This window comes from Daphnia pulicaria, chromosome 6 (genome assembly GCF_021234035.1).
Source record: "Daphnia pulicaria isolate SC F1-1A chromosome 6, SC_F0-13Bv2, whole genome shotgun sequence".
NCBI lineage: Eukaryota > Metazoa > Arthropoda > Branchiopoda > Diplostraca > Daphniidae > Daphnia > Daphnia pulicaria.
Window position 1 is genome coordinate 9,902,562 of NC_060918.1, and position 22,152 is coordinate 9,924,713.

The 22,152-nt window shown below is 38.8% G+C and overlaps 6 protein-coding genes across 11 annotated transcripts; 3 read left to right on the plus strand and 3 right to left on the minus strand.

The window, feature by feature from the left end:
- The first annotated feature begins 83 nt into the window (after positions 1-83).
- Positions 84-1,917, plus strand: LOC124343267 (peptide chain release factor 1-like, mitochondrial). The gene is made up of 6 exons (XM_046796536.1): positions 84-570; positions 626-708; positions 767-989; positions 1,055-1,203; positions 1,282-1,383; positions 1,495-1,917. The coding sequence occupies exons 1-6, from the start codon at positions 207-209 to the stop codon at positions 1,825-1,827; spliced, it is 1,254 nt and encodes a 417-aa protein (XP_046652492.1). The 5' UTR covers positions 84-206; the 3' UTR covers positions 1,828-1,917.
- Positions 1,860-3,670, minus strand: LOC124343264 (S-phase kinase-associated protein 2-like). The gene is made up of 5 exons (XM_046796532.1): positions 2,934-3,670; positions 2,759-2,861; positions 2,390-2,698; positions 2,163-2,325; positions 1,860-2,098 (listed from the first exon to the last, which is right to left on the minus strand). Exons 1-5 carry the CDS (start codon positions 3,447-3,449, stop codon positions 1,915-1,917), a joined length of 1,275 nt encoding a protein of 424 aa, XP_046652488.1. The 5' UTR covers positions 3,450-3,670; the 3' UTR covers positions 1,860-1,914.
- A 595-nt stretch (positions 3,671-4,265) lies between these two features.
- Positions 4,266-10,193, minus strand: LOC124342082 (ubiquitin-associated protein 1-like). The gene is made up of 8 exons (XM_046795055.1): positions 9,723-10,193; positions 9,427-9,486; positions 9,242-9,358; positions 7,927-8,141; positions 5,927-6,027; positions 5,755-5,873; positions 5,205-5,696; positions 4,266-5,125 (listed from the first exon to the last, which is right to left on the minus strand). The coding sequence occupies exons 1-8, from the start codon at positions 9,789-9,791 to the stop codon at positions 4,439-4,441; spliced, it is 1,860 nt and encodes a 619-aa protein (XP_046651011.1). The 5' UTR covers positions 9,792-10,193; the 3' UTR covers positions 4,266-4,438.
- LOC124343292 (formylglycine-generating enzyme-like) lies at positions 6,153-10,262 on the plus strand. Of its 4 annotated transcripts, XM_046796581.1 has the most exons (9): positions 6,155-6,351; positions 6,469-6,984; positions 7,042-7,213; positions 7,293-7,476; positions 7,571-7,683; positions 7,745-7,839; positions 8,027-8,154; positions 8,842-8,986; positions 10,187-10,262. In XM_046796581.1, the coding sequence occupies exons 2-6, from the start codon at positions 6,495-6,497 to the stop codon at positions 7,806-7,808; spliced, it is 1,023 nt and encodes a 340-aa protein (XP_046652537.1). In that variant the 5' UTR covers positions 6,155-6,351; positions 6,469-6,494; the 3' UTR covers positions 7,809-7,839; positions 8,027-8,154; positions 8,842-8,986; positions 10,187-10,262. The 4 variants fall into 4 exon arrangements, with proteins under 4 accessions (XP_046652533.1, XP_046652534.1, XP_046652537.1 ...); XM_046796577.1 differs by having other exon boundaries at positions 6,153-6,351; positions 6,469-7,213; XM_046796578.1 differs by having other exon boundaries at positions 6,154-6,297; positions 6,469-7,213.
- A 1,906-nt stretch (positions 10,263-12,168) lies between these two features.
- On the minus strand, positions 12,169-16,026 carry LOC124343156 (wolframin-like). 3 transcript variants are annotated; one of them, XM_046796348.1, is made up of 13 exons: positions 15,893-16,026; positions 15,664-15,809; positions 15,543-15,600; positions 15,378-15,473; positions 15,199-15,315; positions 14,899-15,121; positions 13,913-14,818; positions 13,785-13,856; positions 13,563-13,693; positions 13,305-13,500; positions 13,094-13,228; positions 12,785-13,021; positions 12,169-12,727 (listed from the first exon to the last, which is right to left on the minus strand). In XM_046796348.1, the coding sequence occupies exons 2-13, from the start codon at positions 15,782-15,784 to the stop codon at positions 12,341-12,343; spliced, it is 2,679 nt and encodes an 892-aa protein (XP_046652304.1). In that variant the 5' UTR covers positions 15,785-15,809; positions 15,893-16,026; the 3' UTR covers positions 12,169-12,340. The 3 variants fall into 3 exon arrangements, with proteins under 3 accessions (XP_046652304.1, XP_046652303.1, XP_046652302.1); XM_046796347.1 differs by having other exon boundaries at positions 15,873-16,026; XM_046796346.1 differs by having other exon boundaries at positions 15,664-16,025.
- Positions 16,027-16,234: 208 nt separating this feature from the next.
- On the plus strand, positions 16,235-22,143 carry LOC124343148 (cold shock domain-containing protein E1-like). The gene is made up of 14 exons (XM_046796333.1): positions 16,235-16,519; positions 16,623-17,955; positions 18,026-18,205; positions 18,265-18,449; positions 18,518-18,728; positions 18,806-19,038; positions 19,142-19,403; positions 19,479-19,628; positions 19,689-19,814; positions 19,874-20,124; positions 20,192-20,430; positions 20,502-20,717; positions 20,775-20,904; positions 20,974-22,143. Exons 2-14 carry the CDS (start codon positions 17,503-17,505, stop codon positions 21,179-21,181), a joined length of 2,844 nt encoding a protein of 947 aa, XP_046652289.1. The 5' UTR covers positions 16,235-16,519; positions 16,623-17,502; the 3' UTR covers positions 21,182-22,143.
- Positions 22,144-22,152: the final 9 nt, after the last annotated feature.

Here is a 22,152-nt window from a genome sequence, read left to right on the forward strand (position 1 = left end):
TTCACACTGCGTGAATCAAATTTCAAAACAACAACTCTTTAAACTCAACCTTCAGGTTTTTCTAAACAGTTGACTGGTTCACCAATCAACAAGATTCCAGTGTCGTCTGCTACCGCCAAAAATTATTCACTGCGATTCACTGTGATTTTGATTTTGAAGACGTTGAAAATATATTCAAATTACAATCAAAGTTTTAGTCATTAAAAATGGTAACTTGGGGTATTTCCAGTAAAATAGTACGAGTTCTAAGTGCCTTACGACGACCGTGTTTCGCCAAAAGCTATGCTAATAATGTAATATTCATTCGCTGTTTGAATCAGAACATTACACATAGGAGTTTAAATCTTCTCAATCAAGTATCAACATTCGAAAACATATTTGATCCGAGACTTCGAATTTTCTTATTAAATATCAAGAAAAAGTTTGATGAATCAGGATTTCAAAACATTGAATCAAAGTCTGGAATAGGTGTAGTAAACAAACAACACATCCAATCACTTGCCGGATTGGGAGGAAAACTATTACAGACTGAAAATGATTTACAAGAGCTTAAAGCTTTGAGTGCAGATGGTAGGTGTATCTAATTATATTTATGTAAAAATCTATATTAAATAGTGTATCTTAGATGATAAAAATGGTGACCTTGCAAAAATGGTCAGTGAAGAATTTTCACAGTTAAAGGAAATCCTAGTCCAGATCCAAAATGAAGTATAAATTCAGAGTAATCAAGTTTAAATGATTTATAAGACCCCATTCATTGATATAGGTGTTAGAACTAATCTTGCAGGAAGATAATCATCAAACTGAGGGAATAATTATGGAATTCTCTGCTGGAGTTGGTGGGCAAGAGTCCATGTTGTTTTGCAATGAAATATTACAAATGTACATCATATACTGTGAAAGTGAAGGATGGGACTATGAATTAACAGATATTGAAAAAAGTGATTTAGAAGGTATTAGGCATGCAGCAATTTGCATTAATAATTCAGGTATGTCTTTTCAGAAATTTAGTTTTATGTATTAGATACAACTACTACATTTACTTTTATCTCAGACGCATATGATCGACTGCAGTTTGAAAGTGGAGTACACCGGGTCCAGCGGGTGCCCAAAACTGAAAAGGCTGGACGTGTTCATACCAGTACGGTTGCCGTTGCCATCCTTCCCCGCCCTTCGGAAGTTACTGTGAACATCGAACAGAAAGTAAGTATAAGTATACTAAAACCTAGTTCAATTTCTTTTAATGCATGACTTACAGTTTTTTTTTTTTTTTTTTTTAAGGATCTTAAAATCGAAACAAAAAGAGCAAGCGGTGCAGGCGGACAACATGTAAACACAACTGAATCAGCAGTGCGAATTGTTCATATACCCTCAGGTGTAGTGGTAAGTTTTAACGTTAACTGTTTTTCTTTTTTAGTTTTTAACTTAGGTGAGGGGTAAGTTAACCTAACTGTATTTCTCATTAACAATTAAATGTTTTACATTTTTAATTAGGCGGAATGTCAGACACAAAGATCGCAAATGCAGAATCGTAAGGTTGCAATTGATAAAATCAGAGCTCGTCTTTTCCAAATGAAAATTGACCAACAGTTGGCAACTACTCGGTCAAGTCGTAAGCTGCAGGTAGGATCTAGCGGTCGCTCCGAAAAAATACGGACTTACAACTTCCCGCAAGATCGTATCACAGACCATCGAATAAATTTCACTAGTCATAACTTAGGGGAATTTTTACGAGGCGCAAGGCCATTTCATGTGCTCATAGAAAAACTAAAGGAAGAGTCATACAAGGAACGCGTATCTGAATTTTTAGAAAAAATTAAAGTTTAAGTCCGCTGAATGTCAATAAATTGTTTTACAAGTTTTGAATACATCAATATGTATTACTAATTTTTTCAATAAACATGACTTGAATTTTCACTCTCTGACTTTCATCCCCCAAATTGAGGTACGTCGAATTCCGACTGTAGGTCTTGCTACACTAGAGAAATAAAACTTGTTGATTTCTATACCCGGAAGTTTTGCGCGAAGTGTTCCAAGCATAGTCTCCGTCAATAAACCAAAAATGTCAAGGTATAAAAGACCACTCTTTTGGAACACCCTAAAGGAAATAGAAATGATTAAATATCTTTCAAATTTTGCACTCTAACGCCAATGTTACTTACAAATACACGGAAAGAGGCACGTTGTAACATCGAGCCATCGCCAAATATTCCAGTCGCTTTAAATTATCATGAATATAGCTGACACAGATTGATGTCACTGCTGTAGAGTCGCTTATGTCTAATTCCACCAGCTTTGGACAACGTTGACACAAGGCCAGGACATCTAACATAAAATTCGCCATTCAACTTTAATGATCACAAATTTCCAGTCAACATTACAAACTTACGTTCGTCTTTAAGTGTCGTTCGACAACCACTGATATTTATGCGTTCTAAGGATTTTGGTGCAGATGTACTAATCAACTGAAGAGCTTCAGAATTCAAGTCTGTCCAAGCTAAATTCCAACTGTCAAGTTTCTTACATCCATTCACAATCCATTTAAGTTCACTAACTCCAACACCATAACACATGGACATATTCAGCACTTCAAGCTGCTCATTTTGACTTAGTGCCTTGCATGCTCTTTCATCAACAACACAATGTTCCATACTAAGTTTCTTCAGGTTTTTACAAGTATCAAATAAATCAAATAAACCTGCATAATATGTCCAAATTTGTACCCGTATTCCTATAAATTATGACTTGGTGAGATTACCTTGTGTTGAAATAGATGCCATGCTCAAATCCAAAAATTGCAAATTTCGATACCTTGGAAATTCTTGAGTTAGAGGACTTACTGGATATATCGGATCACAAATCTGTACATTGTTTAGAAAAATTAAATATTAGCAGTTGATAAAAAAAGACAAAAAAAAACAAAAGTTAATTACCTCAGTCTTAGCAAGCCTCAAGATGTGTGCTCCTCTTAAAAGAACACTACCTAGAATTGTAGGTTTTAGGCAGGTGCCACTAAGGTCTAACCTCCTCCATAAAACTTCATCATAACACAGTCGTTTCCAACGCTTTGACACCTGAGCACATTTGGCAATAGTTGATTTTGGAAGCCATTTAAATATGCTGAGAATGACTTCGTCTGAGAGGCGTGAGAATCCATCAATTCCTGGGGGACCATCCATCCTCATTCGTTTAGACAATAAAAAGCTATCACTAGATTGGTCATCTTCAGAAAAATCCATTACAGCTGACGGGACAGCAAAAGGTGAACATTCTTTTCGCTTTACAGCAGGTTCAGGAATATTGGAGATCACTACTTGTTTTACTGATGGATTGCTACAGGAGTTTGAATCATCGTCCATTGCAGATAATCCTAGATCTTCCATGACTTCTATCGATACGTCATGGCAATCAAGACTCCACCGTTTAAACCCGGTATTTAACTTAGCCATATTTTGTAGCAACGGGGCAAACGACGAAATCAACAAAGGAAGAGAATTAATAAAAATTTTGGTACATAAAAGCGTACTGGAAACAACTATTGAGCTGAAATGTTTAAACAAAGGCACTTCTAACTAATTACTGCGTTTATATTGAAAACGTGTAAAAGAAAAATCTACAATCAGCAACGTCCAAACTCGTCACGTCGCGCGCTAAAAAGACACTGGCTGTGGAATCCGATGTTGACCGTTCAACAATTCATTTCCGAAATTAAAAAAAAAAGTAACCAAAAATCTTCTAATTTACCACAGATATGGACTAAAGTTACTTTTAATAATGCTGTAACTTGAAAATTATTTAGTAAGGAAAGAAAAATTTCAAATAAAAAAAAAATTGAAAAAATAAATATGGCAAATATGGCGGGAATTCAAATTTGTTTGTGCAATGCGAAGGTGCCTGTTTGTAGAATATAATTACTTGAAAAGGAAGTAAGGACTAAGGAACCAGTAAGGAACCAGTTAGATGACTCTGTATTAGTACTTAGGAAACGATTTAGGACAAAGTAATAGAAATATTCTAGTGCTTAGGATCCACGAATCAGTTTAAAGGACCAGAGATGAAGCAAATTTCAAAAAAGATTCAATACAAATACAACTGAGTGAACTGACAGATGTCTATAGCTACGGAATCAATAACTTTTAATTTATGCAATGACATCGTTGTCGCCAACGTGAATTCATTAACCGAAACCCCGAGTCGTTTCGCGCAAAAGTATTTGTTTGGTTAATGTTTTATTAACCACACTTTGACAATTTGATTAGGTTGAATAATGTCATATGTCAATTTATTCCAGCAGAAAAAAGGTGAAGACCAAGTACAGAATCATTGACACTCGAATTTTTATACTTATCTAAGAACAAAAAAATATTGATTGACTTGAGGACATAAGAACACGAAAAAAAAAAAAAACTAAATAAACATCGTATGATTTTAATGTAATTTACTTTAACAAAAGAATATCCAAGGCTTTATCGCGATCGTGTCCAGCAGCAACAAGCGCAGAGCTAATCTTATCGTGTTCAAATCCTAAGGCAGACAGCTGATCAACTAACACTAAATGATGTTCTAATTGCGTTGGTAATTCCTTGCAGGGCTTAAGAACGTCTAAAGCCGTGTCTATTCTCTCAATAGAATGGCCCGATTCTTCCAGTTTCTGTATTAGTAAAAGCTGATCAACAACATCCTTTTCGTTGGCACCAAGTCGAGCAATAGCACGAACTGCATTTTCTCTCACAAATCCCATATCTTGTAGCTGCTGGACTAAACGTTTTTCGATTGCGTTCAGCTTCCTTTCAAACGGAGATGCAACATCAAGGTTTGGTTTGGGCACTGGTCTCTTTATAGAATCTGATGTTAAACGAGGAGGGGGAGTGCGAGAACTGAGTCTTTTGTCCGTCACACCTGTAAATGGCGGTTTATTTATTGGGATTTCTCCCGTCCCAAAACTTACGTCCGAGAGGTCTGGGACACTTTTAGCTTGACGTAAGTTTTTATGTGAGATTGCTTGATTTTGGAATTCTACAGGTATAGCGATGTTCCCATGAGATAGCTTGTCAACACTAAAGAATGAACTTTCGTTGGGAATCCAATTTGCTGCAGCTTCATATTGACGCACAGGTTGATGTCTCTAAATAAAAATTATATTTTATTTTCTTTAGTGAAAAATAAAAACTAAAATAAGAAAAATAATATAAAATAATATGTACATTTTCAGTCCAAGATGGAATTGTTGATGGGTTATAGTTCTGATACTGTAGTCCATAAGATGGCTGAGGGCTGGGTTGGAGCAACATGGCTAATTCTTCTTTGTCATTCAAGGTCTTTAATTCCATTTCCTCAAAAGGATTTGTTGAATAACTCTCAAATTCAGCTAGATTAATAGCAGACATGTTTTCTTTCTTCTTGATTTCCACAGTCGAGCTTTGAATTGGAGTAAGGACTTCCATGGAAGCTTGAGTATGTTGTAGCAATTGCCCATTCCTTGCTTGCAAGTTGATAACACTTAGTGAGGGAATGTTGTTAGTAAGACTGTTCAAGGAAAGGTCTGAAGTGATCTCTTCAATTTCCTTCTCATCGACAGCAGCTTGACTCTCTAAAAATGCAGATACACTTTGCTTTCTTCTTGCAGTCTCCAGTGTATGTAGATCTCTCATTGAGGCTATCAGCTTCAATGCACTCACTTCATCAATGAGGTCAATCTAAAGAACAACACATAAGGTGATCTTTGATAATTTTTTAAATTAGATCAATTCATACATTATCAGAAAATAAATGAGGAGAAGGTTCGAAGCATAATCCAGGCGGAAGTGTGGGTCTACGAGGAGGTCGGTACTTTTCGCTAATCTTTACAGAGACCCCTCTGAGGTAACTGTTGGCTAAAAATAAAGAGTTCAGTATAATTTTGGGCAAAAATTATGAAACCATTTACCAGAAGTAACCCCAGAACGATCCATTATTATCACAGTAATCCAATAAAAATAATTCGAAGCATCAAAGTAGAAGCTGGTAGAAGAAACAAGAAAGTCACTACTTCATTTGTTGACAAAAATGGTTTTCTGATGCCCTCTAGCGTACACTTGAGTACACATTAAAGGTTAAGGCAACTGTGAAATTGAGGTTTCTTACGGTTGCTTTAACCCATTTAACATCCATGTGCGTAGGCCTACTGACATGAGGTTCGAATTTTGTCACGAACGCTACAATCATAGACAACAAAGTCGTCGTATGCTATAATCAATCTTCTTCTGTATTGTATTCGTAATTATTAGATTCAAAAGTATAGCTACTCTATAGATACATGCAAGAATAGTATCCATTTTTCTGAAGATATAGGTTATACGACTTACGAGTTGGGTACACGAGCTGTCAATTTTTGTCTGATTTTAAATAGTAAAACTATGCTTGAAACCATCTTTAGTCTTGAAATTTCAATTTTATTTGTGTTTCCTCTTTTATTGTTGACCACTATAGGATGAAATTTGGACAGAATTTGGAGAATGCAAAGTTTATTTTTGGCAATTTTCTGGATTTTCATATTGGTTTCAGACATCAATCTTAGCTTTGCCAATGGTGACTGCTTTCATGGGAAATCTCAGCCATCAGTAAAAGAACCAGAAAATCTTTCTGAAGGTTCCTGTGCTGCAAATACTCATGAAGGAATGGTTATGGTGAGAGGTGGAATATATGAAATTGGAACAGATGAACCAGTCTTTATAGCTGATGGGGAGTCTCCTGCTCGTACAGTCTATCTTGATGACTACTTCATTGATACTCATGAAGTCAGTAATCAAGACTTTGCAGATTTTGTAGAGATTTCTAATTTTGTAACTGAAGCTGAAAAATATGGGAGCTCTTTTGTTTTTGAAGGAATCCTTAGCGATGAAACAAAATCTGAAATCTCCAAAGTTGTGGCCTCTGCCCCATGGTGGATGCCTGTTGTAAATGCTTCCTGGAAATTCCCTGAAGGACCAAATTCTTCTATAACAGGTTTTGATTTTAAATTTTCTTGTAAATATCTTTATCATCTAATTCTGAATCATGCAGACAAAATGAATCATCCAGCAATCCACATATCCTGGAATGATGCTGTCAGCTTTTGTGATTTTTATGGGAAAAGGCTACCGTCCGAAGCTGAGTGGGAGGTTGCTTGCCAGGGAGGACTTAAGCAGCGTCTTTATCCATGGGGGAACAAATTAAATCCTTACGGAAAACACTGGTAGTTTTTCAATGTCTACTTAAAAAAAAAAATAAGTTGGTAGTAAAAAATTCGTTTTTTTCTTTTCAAAATTAATCAGGACTAATATTTGGCAAGGTAAATTTCCTGGCGAAAACACTGCTGAAGATGGTTACGTAGGCACAGCACCCGTCGATGCGTTTCCTCCTAATAAATACGGGCTTTATCAAATGGTCGGTAACGTCTGGGAATGGACCATGGATTGGTGGCAAGCAGATCACAGCAGCGAACTCTTAAGGAATCCGGTACGAATTCGTTCACCGTAGTTCGATTTACAATAATTAAGAGTACTGAAACGGAGCTCAGTGAAATATTTATATTTTTCGTTGGACATTATAGATGGGCCCAAAGAAAGGAAAAGACAAAGTCAAGAAAGGTGGATCGTACATGTGCCATCAATCCACTTGCTTCCGCTACCGATGTGCCGCGCGGAGTCAAAATACTCCGGACAGGTACTAATATCCGTCACCGCACACGCAAAAATCTTTATTGATAACATTCATTAATTTGCAGCTCTTCCAGTAATTTGGGATTTCGTTGCGCAATGTCTTCCTCCTCTCAAGTGAAAATACTCTAAGAAAGGAAAAAAAATCCTTGAAATAAACCATGTACAGTATTTTTTCTCTATTTTTTAAGTCTTAAGTACCGTTCTTCTTTATTTATTTTTTAATGCTTCGTGAGAACGACCTATTCATTTCCCCATTAACGTAGCTGTCGTTACGTTTGAATTGTTGGGGAGAATAGCCAAATCGATATGTTGGATTCCAAACGATGAAATTATAATGTTGATAACAGAAATAACAAAAATGAAGACTACCACCAAATCATTGAGAATCACTGCCGACCGATGGTTATCATCTTTATTGATGTTCACAGATCCAATCACTAGAAATAGGATACCGACCATGACCTGAATAGGAAAGGTAATTATAATTCTCAATCTCTTGGATTTAACTATCACTACACATGCAAAACACCGTTACGCTATGGGTCAGATTTACGATGTATGCTTAAATAACGGAACGTGGATTGTCTTGCCAAAGTCCAGTGAGCAGCCGGATTTATCGGGCCACATGTTTATTGATGCGTTGTAAAAGTACAATTTTGAGATCAATTTTCGGCACTGTAGTTTAAGAATGCGATCAAGCGTAGCATTGCGAAATAATTCGGGTCTGAGCGTTAATCAAGGCGTTGTGAGAGAATGAGATCTTGAGTTAACCGGCGATTGGATGGGAACTATCATTATATTTACTGTCTGCGGCGAAGGGCATTTTCAAGCAATCAAGTATTGCTATTCCAAGAGAGAAGGCCAATACCAGATAGTTGAGTTTAGAAGTCGACATCGATTTGCAGTTCAAAACGCCAATGGTTATGACGGTAACGCCCAGCATCACCTGTTTGTCACGTTTACATATGTAATAAATTCGCTTTCAACATCATTCGGGACTGGTTCGAACGGGGAATGAATTATTAACATTTTATTATCCAAATTCGCTATGTAAACGTGTATACATTATTAGGTAAGCTATGTTGTTTCACAGCTAGCACGACTGTTTATCCCTTCTCTTTCTTCCCCCTCACTTTCTATTTGTATCTTCGACATTCTACAGTACGACAGCCACTGGATCAAAAGCTGCAACCAAAATATTGAGGACAGTAATGACGAAGACGCTGCCCAAGTTGATGTAGTTCAGAGCCAAAGCCGAGATTCGATACTCTTGGATGTGAAGACGACAATCGCGCATCATGTTCAAGGTAAGGGCCAAAATTCCGACGATAATCTATAGATACGTTACACATTCAAATGGCATTGACAGAATCGTGTTAGCATTGGAAACATTCTGATCCAATAATCATTAAATGCACGCTGAGTTTATGTGGCCTTCCCCCTTCTATAAAACCTGCTTTTCTCCTCGTTTGGGTGGGTTGATTACGCTAATAGAACTAGCTTTTCTACTCTTTAATTTGAATGAAAAAACCTTCTACAAGGAAAATTAGTTGAGCAGTCACCTGAAGAAAGATCGAAGATGAGATGAGAGAAACCATGATGTAATAGAACTCGTGCCGATGTCCCAGCTGCAAAACGTATTTTAACTGAGAAGCATTAGCAGTTAGCAGTGCAATGTCCTGAAAAAAAAAACCATCAAAAGTTAACTTTTTTTAGTGCGATAGCGGTAGTTATTTTTATCCGTTACCAACATTCCCTGAGCGATAGTTTTCTTGGTAGCATATTTGTTAGCATCCAACGTCTTTCCCTGTAATAAAATAATAGCGTCAAGTGCCTGTTTGAAAGGTTATGTAAACAAAAACAAATTTGGTTGCCTCTTCATCTTCCCAGTACATTTCCGTCATTGCATTTGCCACAACTAACAAATGATTTGTGATGGCGTAAAATTTCGGAGATATGTCTTATAGTGGACAGCGTTTCCATGGCGATACAAGAACAACAAACGGAAGATTCGATCACTCGTCGAATATTTTTGAGACTTACCACTGTTACTATCTCCGCCTCACTCGATTGAAATTCCGTTCGACTTCCCCCGCCATTTCCGATTGTCATTTTGATCAACTAGTCCAGTACTCTAGACTTTCAAACATCGATTTCGATGAAACCAGTTTCCCGCAATAATATTTTCACCTATCCACTCAACGTTCGTACTAACGTCTGTCTGCAACAAAGCGTCGGTTGTTGTTATATTCAACTGACGACGCGCGTTAAATGTGGGCGGCCCGATACACTGGGCCGTTCGTGCACTTGTATAAGAACAGTCGTGAAAGGGTTCCTGTACGGTATAAAAAAAAGAAGGGGGGGGGGGATGTAGGTCATTTATTCTGTTCGTATTTCCTCCAAATATTGTTGTTGCATTCAGTTATTCACTAAGGCTATGGGCGCACTCTATGTGTAAAACAGTGCAATCTAATGATTTATTATTGTTTCTTGGGGGGGAAAAAAAGATTACAATTACAATCGGGCACATATAAAAATTGGCAGAAGGATTTGCTGATGGAGGGACGAAGAAAAACACGCCAGAGAAAAGGGTCAAAAAAGTTTAAAGTCAAAACAAAAAACTGAAACGGTCTCCCTACTCATCATCGACTACATCAGCTGTCGTCGCCGGCAGTTGGCGAGGCGGAGCCAAGCGGTTGATGAGTGTCTCGGACTGAGGGTAACGTGATATCAACGCTTCAGGTTGACCCACTTCGGCTTTTGAAGCGTCAAATCCTTCGAAAAAATGTAAATGTTTCAACCCTTCTTCGAACGGAAGTAAGAAATGACAAAATAGTACCTGGAGCTTGAACAACGCTAATCAGACAATAACTAAGTTTGTCTTCTAGTTCTGCCGCCACCCAAGATCCTACGGCGATGATGACTTGCGGACTCGCATCGGGATCCTGAATGGGGTCGCCCAATTTGACTTGCTGGACACTACCATCCGGCTTCAGTGTATGTAACTAGAATGGACGACAAAGATTTTTTAAAAGGGCAAGACAGATATTTAAACTAAAGATAATTTTTACTAATAAAGTTGTTCCGCGATGCCAGAAGTAAAGCTCGTCCGTGTTCTTTACCCTCCTCCACGTGCTGTAGTCTTTGCGCCGGAAAAGCAAATAGGCTGCTGAGACGGCTGGATAGCTCTTGGATTCGTCCTGTGGTCGAACACGTATCTACTCCAATGCAAATCATTGTTAAGTGTAGGTAAAAGAAAAGTAATAGCTTAAAATGGATAAAATAAAGAGTTAATTATTCTTTTTGACAGAACAACTAGTTAACCTGGGAATCAAAAATGTTTTTCATATTAGGGCCCCATGTTTCTCTCCTTTTGAGACCCAAGCTGACGACTAGTTCCTCCGATTCGTCTTGGCGTTCCTCAGCCGCGCGTGTTTGCAGTGCCGAAACAATGTCCCACAGGGCGCTCAGGTTAGCTTTGAGGAACTCGACTTCTTCTTTCAGTTTTAAGTTGGTGTTGCTGCTACCAGCAGTGCGCCCTACGTGTCAGTAATAATTGTGTTATTGTTTCTTCTTCTTCTTTTATAAACAGACGAAGTAATTTTACCCTGTGCGTTGACGTAGTCGACGACTGTGAAGCACAAAATGACGATCAAGCAGAGTTTCACAACAGTGGACCAAGCCATCTTCATCAAAACTGAGCCAGCGGATCACTATTCGGCTCTAGTGTATCGCTTCGTTTACGTCTCTCTGAATGCTCTACAGAGATTCGACTGTTTGCTTGTTCCTTTTGAGCTCAAAACTGAGTCAAACACGACAGAAAAACCTAGTGCCGACTGTTTGTTTTGACCTCTGCCAACCCGAGGGGTGATAACCTTCTCCCTAGCCTCAGTTACCGAAAGCCGTCTGTTCTTCGTTCCCAGCTAAGCAGTTCTTTCCGCTGCCAGATTGTTTACACTAACACAGTCTCCTTCTCCCTCCCTCGATGTCTGCTCCCTTTACCCCTCTTTCCCTCTACGACTTTTGGAAAAAATTTGGCTAATAGAAAATGGCAGAAGGTCGAATTTCAGTTGTGGTTTCTTCAGCTAGCAAAGATGCATATACACTCATACTGCTGAAAATTCAGGTCAATCTATCCATACTCTCATTCTGTGAAGTACGATTATGGAATATTCCTTATCAAACAATGTTTATTAAGTGCTATCTACTATTGGACAAGAACGCGGCTCCCATCAGACATAGCAAGCGATGTCTTTTAAATAAAACGAAAAGCGTTTATTGTAATATATTTTGCATTTGTTTGCCTTAGCCTAGAAGTCTAGAACAGTCTGGTTTACTGCAACAGTATACCTTACTATATATAGTGCGAACCGAATATCAAGTCTCCCAAAAAAACTGTTCCCACCAAAAGAGCATTTGATTTTAGTATGGCTGATATAGAAATGTTAACACCTGTGACCACCGTCAAATTTTCTTTCTGAAAAGCGTGTTAATGTTTTTAGGGTTTATTAATGTATTGTAAAATCTATCTTTAGAATTTTTATGACACTAACAGGGATCACTTATGGCACAACAAGATAGTTGAATATGAAAATGCTGAACTGGTAATAAAGCTTAAACTTAATTTGTGAGAAGTTATATGAATAATTTATGCGAAACAGTTAATCGGAACGAAGCAACTGCGTGACGTTAAGTCGTAAGAAATGTGGCAGGACGAAATCAACAGCTCCTTGCAATGCGCGATCGATGAAAATGGTCGCATCCGGTAAGTCGCCAACTGGTTGGTGAGAAGTGGATTCCGCATGACTGTTGAATGTGCTATCTGGCTGACACGTCAAGCACTCTAACGAGTTTAGCACCAATTCTGGTTTCAATCCGCCAACTGACGGTGAAGACAGTGTACCATGGAAACGAATTTCTTGACCCGGTGATAATCGAAAGGCCAACTTTTGAAATCGTGGTCCGGCTAGTAATTCTACTGTGAGTGTTTTATCGTCATTATTATCACCAGACCACGAAGCCAGTTGAATCGGTATCTTCGATTCCACCTTCGAAAAAAACAATGTATCAGTTCAGTTCCATAGGGCTATTTTATATGCATGTACCTCGAGACGAAGAGTGAATTTGGAAAAACGATCAACATGGCATAAGCTTCCGCGATCATGATTAAGCTTCCAAAATAAATTACACCGTCTCGAATCAAGTGACTGGGGCAACCCGTGGTCGTGATTATGACAGGGAGGCCACTTTTCTCCAATTCGACATTTCAGCCATTCAAACCATTTAGGCGGGAGCCATTGGAGTACCGATTCTACAACATTATTTCGGCTTTCAACTGAGACCTGTTTTGACAAAAAATTACAATGATTGCACTGCAGATTGTCTTGTTATTTAAAGGGCAACGAAGTTCTTACCTGACGTACAACTCCCTCCCATTTCACAGTTAAACCACTCAGTGCGAAACACGCCATCTGAACAGAGGCGATAGAAGAACTAGAGTAGGAGCGAGGGGAATAGGAACAAAACTCGTGATAACGTTCCCAGTTGAGCTTTTTGTTTAAAAAAAAAAAAAGAGTGAATTATTTTAATGAAATTAAATAATGTACAGCGATCAAATTAAATTACCTCCATGGAATCAGAATTTAAATCAACATCATCTAAAGAGCCATGGATCATACCACCTGTTCCTGATCGTATAGGAGTCGGAGGAACGGGGGTCGTTGTTGGCAAACCCAAGACATCTTCGGGAAGTGTTCCGGGAGCTTTTAGGTATTCCATCAGGCGGTAGGTGAGTATGGCTAGGCATAGCACCATTAGTATGCTATAATCGAATTTCGAAAGTAAAAACAATCCAACAAGTATTTAATATAAAAAAAGTACTACCTTTGATTCCTACGAGATAGGAACTTAGTCCTCATTTGAACTATGACGATGAGACAACCAACTACTCCTATACCTATCCAAGGATTTAATCCGATGACAGATCCAGACGAATAGAAGGTAATGCAAATAAGCTGTTGAAGAGATGTTGATTTAATAATCAATAACTTAAAACTAACCAAAAACATGGAACGAAGATTTCAAGTTTCAAAACTTGTTACGTACCACATTGACTTTTGTTAACCAATTAGAACGAAGAAGTGCGGCAGCAGCAAGAAAACCCAGACCTCGTAAGATCTAAAAGAAAAGTTGAAGATAAAATGTAACAAACTTTAAAAAAAATTGAAAGTTACCCCATCATAGCCTGATAACTGGAACCAATCGATGGCTAGGAAAAGCCAGAAAAGACTGAGGAAGTGCGGTAGTGACCAGGCTAATCGATGGCTGGCATAGTTTAACTGCCTCATTCGTTTGACGTAGAAATAAATCAGAACCAGGATTCCTGCGAATGTGACTACAGTTCCGAGGTGAAAACGAATACTCCAGGGGGAACGGTATAGTTGGATCCAACGCAGTGACATGCTTTCGTCATCATCCGAATAGAAACTCCAGGGGGTGAGATCAGCACGCCAAAGGATCCAGCAGGTCAGGCATAGGATGTCATAGAGTCCGACTCCAATGTGCGAATCGAGACAGGTAGAACATAGTAATGCAGCTAGGACACTTAGCTCACCAAACGGGATCCAAGAACCAGGATTGGGTAAAGTGGAGCGCACTAGATGAAGTGCGGGTTGGAGTGAAATACACAAAAGGGTTGCCAGTAAAAGTCGACCAAGATGATATGGGAATGTACCGTAGATATATAAATTTTCAGCAGTTGCTGGCTCAAGCAAGCGTTGGGCATGCTGAGTTAAAAGCAACGACCAACCATGGAAAATATTCCATTCTCGGACAGAGTGGCATGACTGAACTGTAAAGTATATAGCTGCTGCCAAGGCCAGAACCCAAGAGAGCAAAATTAAGGCAGAAGAAAGTTGCAAGTTAAGCAACACGATGGGGTTGCTGAGAGCAAAGGATACTATATAATAAACGATTACTAGCGTAAACATAAGATATAATGGAAGGGGATGAGTATAGTCGATAAATTTGCTATGCTTCAGTCGATGATAGAGATAGCTAAGATTTTGTTTGGATCCTAGATTGAGCAACCGTAATAGGGGAGGGAAGTGACCGGATGCGTAAACAGAAGCTGCTGACATCTAAATATCATTTACAGAAAGAAGTAGAAATAGACTATCATTAGCGGATACAATTTGATGATTCGAGACCCTTTGCATACCATGTGTTGTTCACTGATAAGTTCTCCTCCCAAAACCAAAGAAGAAGAATCAGTAACTTGTTTTAGAGCTTCTCCATTCTCAAGCTGTGATTTTTGTTGTGTAGCAAATGATTCCTCTAACCACTGTTCCAGTTGTTTAGTAGTGATGAATTCATTTCCTTGAGCCATATTAGTAAACAATGTTTTGGCCCCTAATCTTGCTGCTCTCTCATGCTGTGACATACTGGAAAAAAGGTTTGCAATGGAAAGGCATTAATAAACATTTACAACTAAGGGTCTTAGTGAATTTTGACAGCATACTCTAGGAAGGAACGAATTTTATGGCAATTGTTTTCTGTGATTCCCCTATTGGTTTCAAAACATGTCTTCAATAATTCTGCTCCTTCATAATGCCCCTGATCAGCTGCTTTCAACAACCTGAAGGTAAAATAACTATGTGAGGAATTTAAATTTCAAGCAATCAAATTTCATAACTTTACCAATGAATTGCCATTTGATCGCTTTCCCCACAATTCTCTGAAAGAAATTGTTTTGCTAGAGCCACTTGGCTGTGGCCACAGCCTTCCTCTGCCATCCTTTTTTTTTAATTTGAAAAAAATTAAGTATACTTTTGATGGATACTTCTAAAATGGTATCAAGCCAACCTTAGTCGAAGTCTCTGTAGTGATCCATGTGGACCCTCATGAAGGACCCATTGTTTCCCTGTTATTCAAATTAGCTACAATTATGTGATTAATTAAAATTTCATAACTTTCATGTAATTACGTTTTAGTCGACCGTTTGACGGGCCACTAATACTGGTGTTTGCTGGGGGACTTAGTCCGCTTTCGGAAACACTATTGGTAGACCCGTTATTCAAGTCGGATTTTGAATTTGTTGCTGCCATTTCAAAAGATGTGACGAATAAAATACTACTCAGAAATAATTACAAACCGATATAGACATGATTTACAAATCCTTATCTTTTCACTAACATCGAAACTCGAAAGCTCACCGCTCATAAAACCGAAATTTTCGTCTGCTAAAACGATATCAACCATCAACAAAGTATTGATTAATTGAGATTGTATCACAAAATCAATGCCAATTTTATTAAAATTCTTAAGTTAAATTCAATTTTTCATTAGATGTGTGTTCCATTATTTAATGAATTCCTACAAATCCACATGCTAATCAAAGATTAATATATTAAGATCAGTACCATCTAAGGCCACTATGGCGCTTTCGTCTTCGAAGTACTTTGTAACGCTACGCGGGGCGCTTTCGTCAAATAAGTTGTATCATGGCGGCTAGTCTGCTGTGCCGTTGCGTTGGGTAAAGAAATATTATTTTTGGATTTGTGTTAGTTCGTCAAATGTGATCGTATTTATAGTTATTTTTATATAATCCCTGTTGTCGATAAACGATAACAGAATATTGAGGGAATTTATTTTATTTTATCACGACAACGTTTACTGTACGCTTATACCATAGCATTACGTGAACGCTTATTTTCCGGTGGCATGTTTAGTAACAAAAGTAGCCCAAAGGCTTTGATTTGACAAAAATCGTTGATATGACATGATCACTTTTTTTGTTGGATTTTGAATTAGTTTGGACTTTCTGTTTCACAACTTAAATTGTAATTTAGTTCCTTAATCTCTTGGCATTTTTGTAATTTTTTATTTATTTTTATACCATGAACAATTGTTTCACTTGGTGACATTGTTTTTGTGTATTTTCAGATTACTGTAAGAACCCTACACCCAAAAGAGTTGGTCACCATCTTGAAATCGAAAATAACTTCTAGTTGAAGACTCAGCGTGCTTTCAGCAAACAATACAGCCACATTCATCATTAACATATTTAAGCCTCCCATCCATCTACAGTTCTTGAACATCAGCTCATTGTTTAGTGTTATTCCCCTCTCTCACATAAGAAAAACATAAATATCTCTGTCTCAAGCCAAAAGAAAACTTTCCTTAGATATTGTGTTCAGATCTATTGGCCTTTTGAATTTCACCTTCTTTGGAACTATTGTCATTCATATCTGTATCCCAAATTGGTGTGCCAGTGTAAGTGAGTGTGATTGTGTGGTTGTTTTAAGGGTAAGGGAGTAATTGCTGGTAGGAATTATAGCCCTTAACAGCAACCCATCAAGGAAAAGGCTCAGGTGTTGATCCCACATCCCCTCATTGTGTTTGTTATCCCCATCCTTTTGTTTGCTGGTTATCCTCAACCATTGGTTGCAGTGACACTTTGAGTTCCAACTAAAGTCTTCTATAAAACCATTCAATTTCATTGTGTTACCAAAAGAGTGTTACAACCAGCTGTAACCAGAAACAATCTCTTGAGCTAGGAATTTACAAGCAATTTACCATCGTTGCCTTATCTGTGATATTGTTGTCGTACATTAAGAAAAGAAAAGAAAAAAAAAAAGTTAAAAATAATTTACTCAAAAACAAAACAAACAAAAAAAAAACGTATAGTGTGTGCCCAACATTTGAATTTCCTTCCTATTTTTGTGAGTGCTTAGTGTAAATCCTCTATTCTGAAATCATCCACCTAGTTCTGTTCCTGATCTTTCCCTTCGGCGACCTTCCGCTCTAAAAAGTGCGAAGAAAAATGTCGACGAATCCACAATGGAACTCATCTCTCTATTCTCCCAAGTCCGCTGCTCCGGCTTCGCTCCTCGGATTCGGCTACAACGGTGGCAGCAATAGCAGCAGTAACCTCTTGTCGTCTTCTGGAGCTGCAGTCAACGGGTTCAACAACTTTTCATCATTCGGGCGTTCAAACTCTGGCAGTGGAACATTTTTTGCCTCGCAGACGAACTCTACCAGCACTCAATTTTCGATCAACAACGGCCAAGGTGGTTCAATATCACCTACACTTGGATCTTCGTCTATCGGGCACTTTCCCATTGGCACATTCAATGCTAATTCGGCTTTTAGTGAGGATACCATCAAGACTTCGCCCGCTGTTCACGTGGGCAATGGAAACGTGCATCGTGACGGAGGTTCCAATTCTCCAAACAATCTCGGCAGTAGAGAAACGGGAATTATCGAGAAACTACTGGTATGAAACGTAATTTTATTTGTTTCCTGGTCAGTGTTATGTTATAATGATTTTATTTGTTTCGTCTTAGCATTCCTATGGATTCATTCAGTGTTGCGAACGCCAAGCTCGTCTCTTCTTTCATTTTAGTCAATTTGACGGCAATATTGAACACTTGAAGATAGGAGACCCTGTTGAATTTGAAGTGACTTACGATCGCAGGAACGGGAAACCGATTGCCAGCTCTGTTTCTAAAATCGCTCCTGAAGTGGTATGATTCATTTTCTTACTTTAGACAACGCTGTTATTTTATTTTAATCGTCCTACCAGGTATTGAGTGAAGAGCGCGTAACTGGAACTGTCACTACCGAATTGGGAACTGGCCAACAAGGGCGCATAAGCTACGAGAATCGTGGCGAGTGCTTTTTCTTGCCATATGGAAAGGATGATGTGGAAGGAAACGTGACACTCTCTGTTGGTGATAAAGTCAGCTTCCAAATTGCCACTAGTCACAGGTATCTTTATGCTTTCGCGAAATGATAATGTTAATAGCCTTAACATTTCGTTCTCTGTTTTTCTAAAGCGGTAACCTGGGAGCTCGTTATATCCGCTTGGAAAACCCGGCTCATCCAGTTCGCTACCAGGGAGTGGTTTGTTCTCTGAAAGAGAGCTTTGGATTTATCGAACGTGGTGATGTCGTGCGCGAAATCTTTTTCCATTTCTCTGAAGCCAAAGGCATTGCTGACACGATGGAACTCGGTGACGACGTTGAGTTCACGATCCAAACCCGAAACGTGCGTTGCGTTTAGAGAAAAAAAAGAAAGAATTATGCGAGACCTCTAATTGAATTTTTGCTGTTTTATCTGTTTAGGGAAAAGAAGTGGCTTGCAGTATAATCAAGTTGCCTTCCGGAACTGTCGTCTTTGAAGACGTCAACCCTGAAACTCTGAAAGGCCAAGTATTGAAACCTTTGGAGCGCGGCGCAAATGTTGCCGCTCTTAATACGGAGCCACTCTCTGGCAGACTTCGCTATCGTGGACGTGATCGTTCGGAGGTAGAAATTCCATTTGGTGATAAAGATCAAAAGGGCGAATATACACTCAGGTATATCGATAGATTTAGTTGGCCTCCATATGTTTTTTTCTTGCTACTCCACTTTCAAGATGGATCAATAATGAAACTTAACTCATTGTTTATTATGCCCCAGGCATGGAGATTGGGTCCAGTTCAATGTAGCGGTTGATCGCCGTGATAAACTGGAACGCGCCACCAATATTGAGTTGCAGGACGAATCATTTGTGGTCTCGGGTGAGAAACGTGAAACCGGTGTGGTAGCCGCTGTCAAGGAAGGTTATGGCTTCATCAAGTGCGCCGAGAGGGACGCTCGAGTCTTTTTCCATTTCTCTGAAGTAATTTCATTGGACGAGGATGTCGATCAAAATTCCGAAGTAGAATTTACCATGTCACAGGTAGCAAAATTCTTTTAGATAATCAGTGAATTGATCGGGAATTAATATAGTGGAATTAATGTAATCTTGTTAAAGGATCAAACGCAACCCAACAAGCAAAGCGCAGTTCGTATAAAAGTTCTACCCCCAGGAAGTGTGCAATTTGAAGTGATAACTCAGCGAAACATAGTTGGAACTGTTACCAGAGAACCGTCAAGTAGTTGGGCTCAACGCAGTCCTAGTCGGGTAAGATCGATTGCCTTATCTATTTTCTGGGAACAATTTCTATGATATATTGTTACTTAGGTGAATGGAGAGAGGTCAGCTGATGATATGGGGCTGGTATCCTACCAGCTGAACGGAATAATGGAGCATGTGCCCTTCCAGATGAGAGAATGTGATGTTCGTAATAGCCCGCGTCTGGGTGATGAGGTAAGCGCGTGCTTTAGAATTTCCTTGAATCGATATTTTTATCTTTATGTTTGTTTTAGGTTGAATTTGATTTGGCCCAAGTAAAACGCACGAAGGAACACATCGGTCTGAATATCCGTATAATACAGCGTGCCCAAGTTAGCAAATCCAGTAACAAGTTTTCGGAGAATGGAGAGAACAACAAGAACGATGCGCAACATACAAATGGAGACGCGAACAAAGTTCAAAAGGGATTCATTGCGTCGTTGAAGGATACATTCGGGTTCATCGAAAACCTCTCACACGATAAGGAGATATTCTTTCACTACAGGTTGGGTTTTAGTTTTTTTTTTTTTTTTTGTTAAGACATCTTTGACATATTCTATTTATTTTGGTAGTCATTTCGATGGGGATGCCGATTCTTTGGACCTGGGTCACGAGGTTCAGTATACTCTTACAGGTAAAACCCCTTCGTCGGGGAAAATATCTGCTGAAAACGTTAAGTTGTTGAAGAAAGGAACCATTGCCCGACACGCCATCGAGGAAGAGATTTTGGATGGTATTATCGTTCGCCCACTGAGAAACGTTAATCCCGACCAAGCTCAATATGCGGGACTAGTTAAACTAGGCGCTGACAGTAATGACTTTTTTTGCGATTCAAGTTCAATAAAAAAAAAAAAAAAAATAACCCAACATAATTTATCTTAGTGGATGCTGAAGAAGTGTCTTACGAATTTGGAATCACGAGCTTAGCTAACAAGAAAGATTTCCTCCAACGTGGCGATCAAGTTCAATTCCAAATCGAACGAACTGAAGACGGCAAAGAAAGAGCTACTCGTATACGTGTTGTTCGTAAAAAGCTTCGCTCTACAGTTGACGCTATCAAGGGCCAGTTTGGATTCCTGAATTATGAAATGGAAGATGGTATGCTTAGTTTACAAATTAAACGTGAATCATCAATAATTCAATTTAAACTTTTAGGTAAAAAGCTTTTCTTTCATCTTTCTGAAGTGAAGGATAATGCAACTCTTCTACCCAACGATACCGTCGAATTCGTCCTCATTACCAACCAACGTACAGGGAAATCTTCGGCTTGCAATATTGTCAAAATGTAAGTGCACACAATTTTGTTAATCTAATTTCTTGAGCTCATCATTGGTTGTTGTTTTATTTAATACAGGGAAACCCAACGTCCAGATTGGTTGGCTGCTCGTCTACGTACCATGTCGGTTGACGAGAACGGACCCCGCTTCTATGTGCTTCGCCAACCCAAAGGTCCGGATGGTACTCGAGGATTCAAAATGGCACCTCGTTCATCGGTATCTAGCAATGGCGTATCGTCCTCCAAGACCAATGGCGACTCGTCCGAAGCTGTGGGCAATGCCTGAATGACATCGAATTGGTTAAGCTACAACTTTGCTGTTTCTCTTTAACACTTCCCTCACTCAACTATATCTTCGTCGCTGAACAAATAACGAAAGAAAGAAAAAAACCAAGCATGTGGGAGGAGTCATAATGAGGTTCTTCCCTTCCCCCCTTCCTATCGTTTGAGGTAAAAAAAAAAATAACGTACAATTCACAAAAAAATATCAATATTTCTTCTCTTAACAAAAAAAAATCTACTGTAACGTGTTCGCATCGAGGAACCGACTGTGATGGGGTGGGACTTCAAGCGTGTTTTACAAAATTAAATAAGCAAAAGAATCTAGTAGTGTGCGAACTTGGGTGTCGTGAATCTTTTTTTTTAATTATTATTATTCCCTTTTTTTTTTCTTATTAAATTGTGAATCAAAGCATCATTTGCCATATAATTATGTGGGATTCTCGAGAAAGTCAATTTCAAGTGCTACAAATAAGTAGGCAGGCAGGTTGTATTGAATTATCCGGACAAAATCGCGCGAACGTTCTTTAATTCCTATCATTGGGACGAAGGATTTGTCTGGTCGCAGTCGAAAGCCGTCGAAGAATGTTTGGCGTCTAGTCGAGATGGGCTGACGAAAAAAGAATTTGAGTAACTGAGCTAGAGGGGCGAAGAAATATTTTATTACCACCGGCTTTTTCAGTTAACAGAATTATCTACGCCCTCTTTCAGGATATTACGTTGTGGCAGTATCCTCCACTGCTCCCTCCCTCTCCCTTACCTTCTTTATTTCTGGGTGACTCTTGTGAAACGTGGCTCTCGAATAACTTCAGCATGCAAAACATTTAATTTTTCTCGTTTCCCTCGAAATTAGGTCCAACTTTTTTTTTCGATGAAATTCCGTTGTTCCTCTCCGATACCACTGAGTCGGGCGTCCAATAAAGTCCAACCCAAGTTTATGCAATTAAAAATAAAACGGTTATAACTTGGCGAATATCT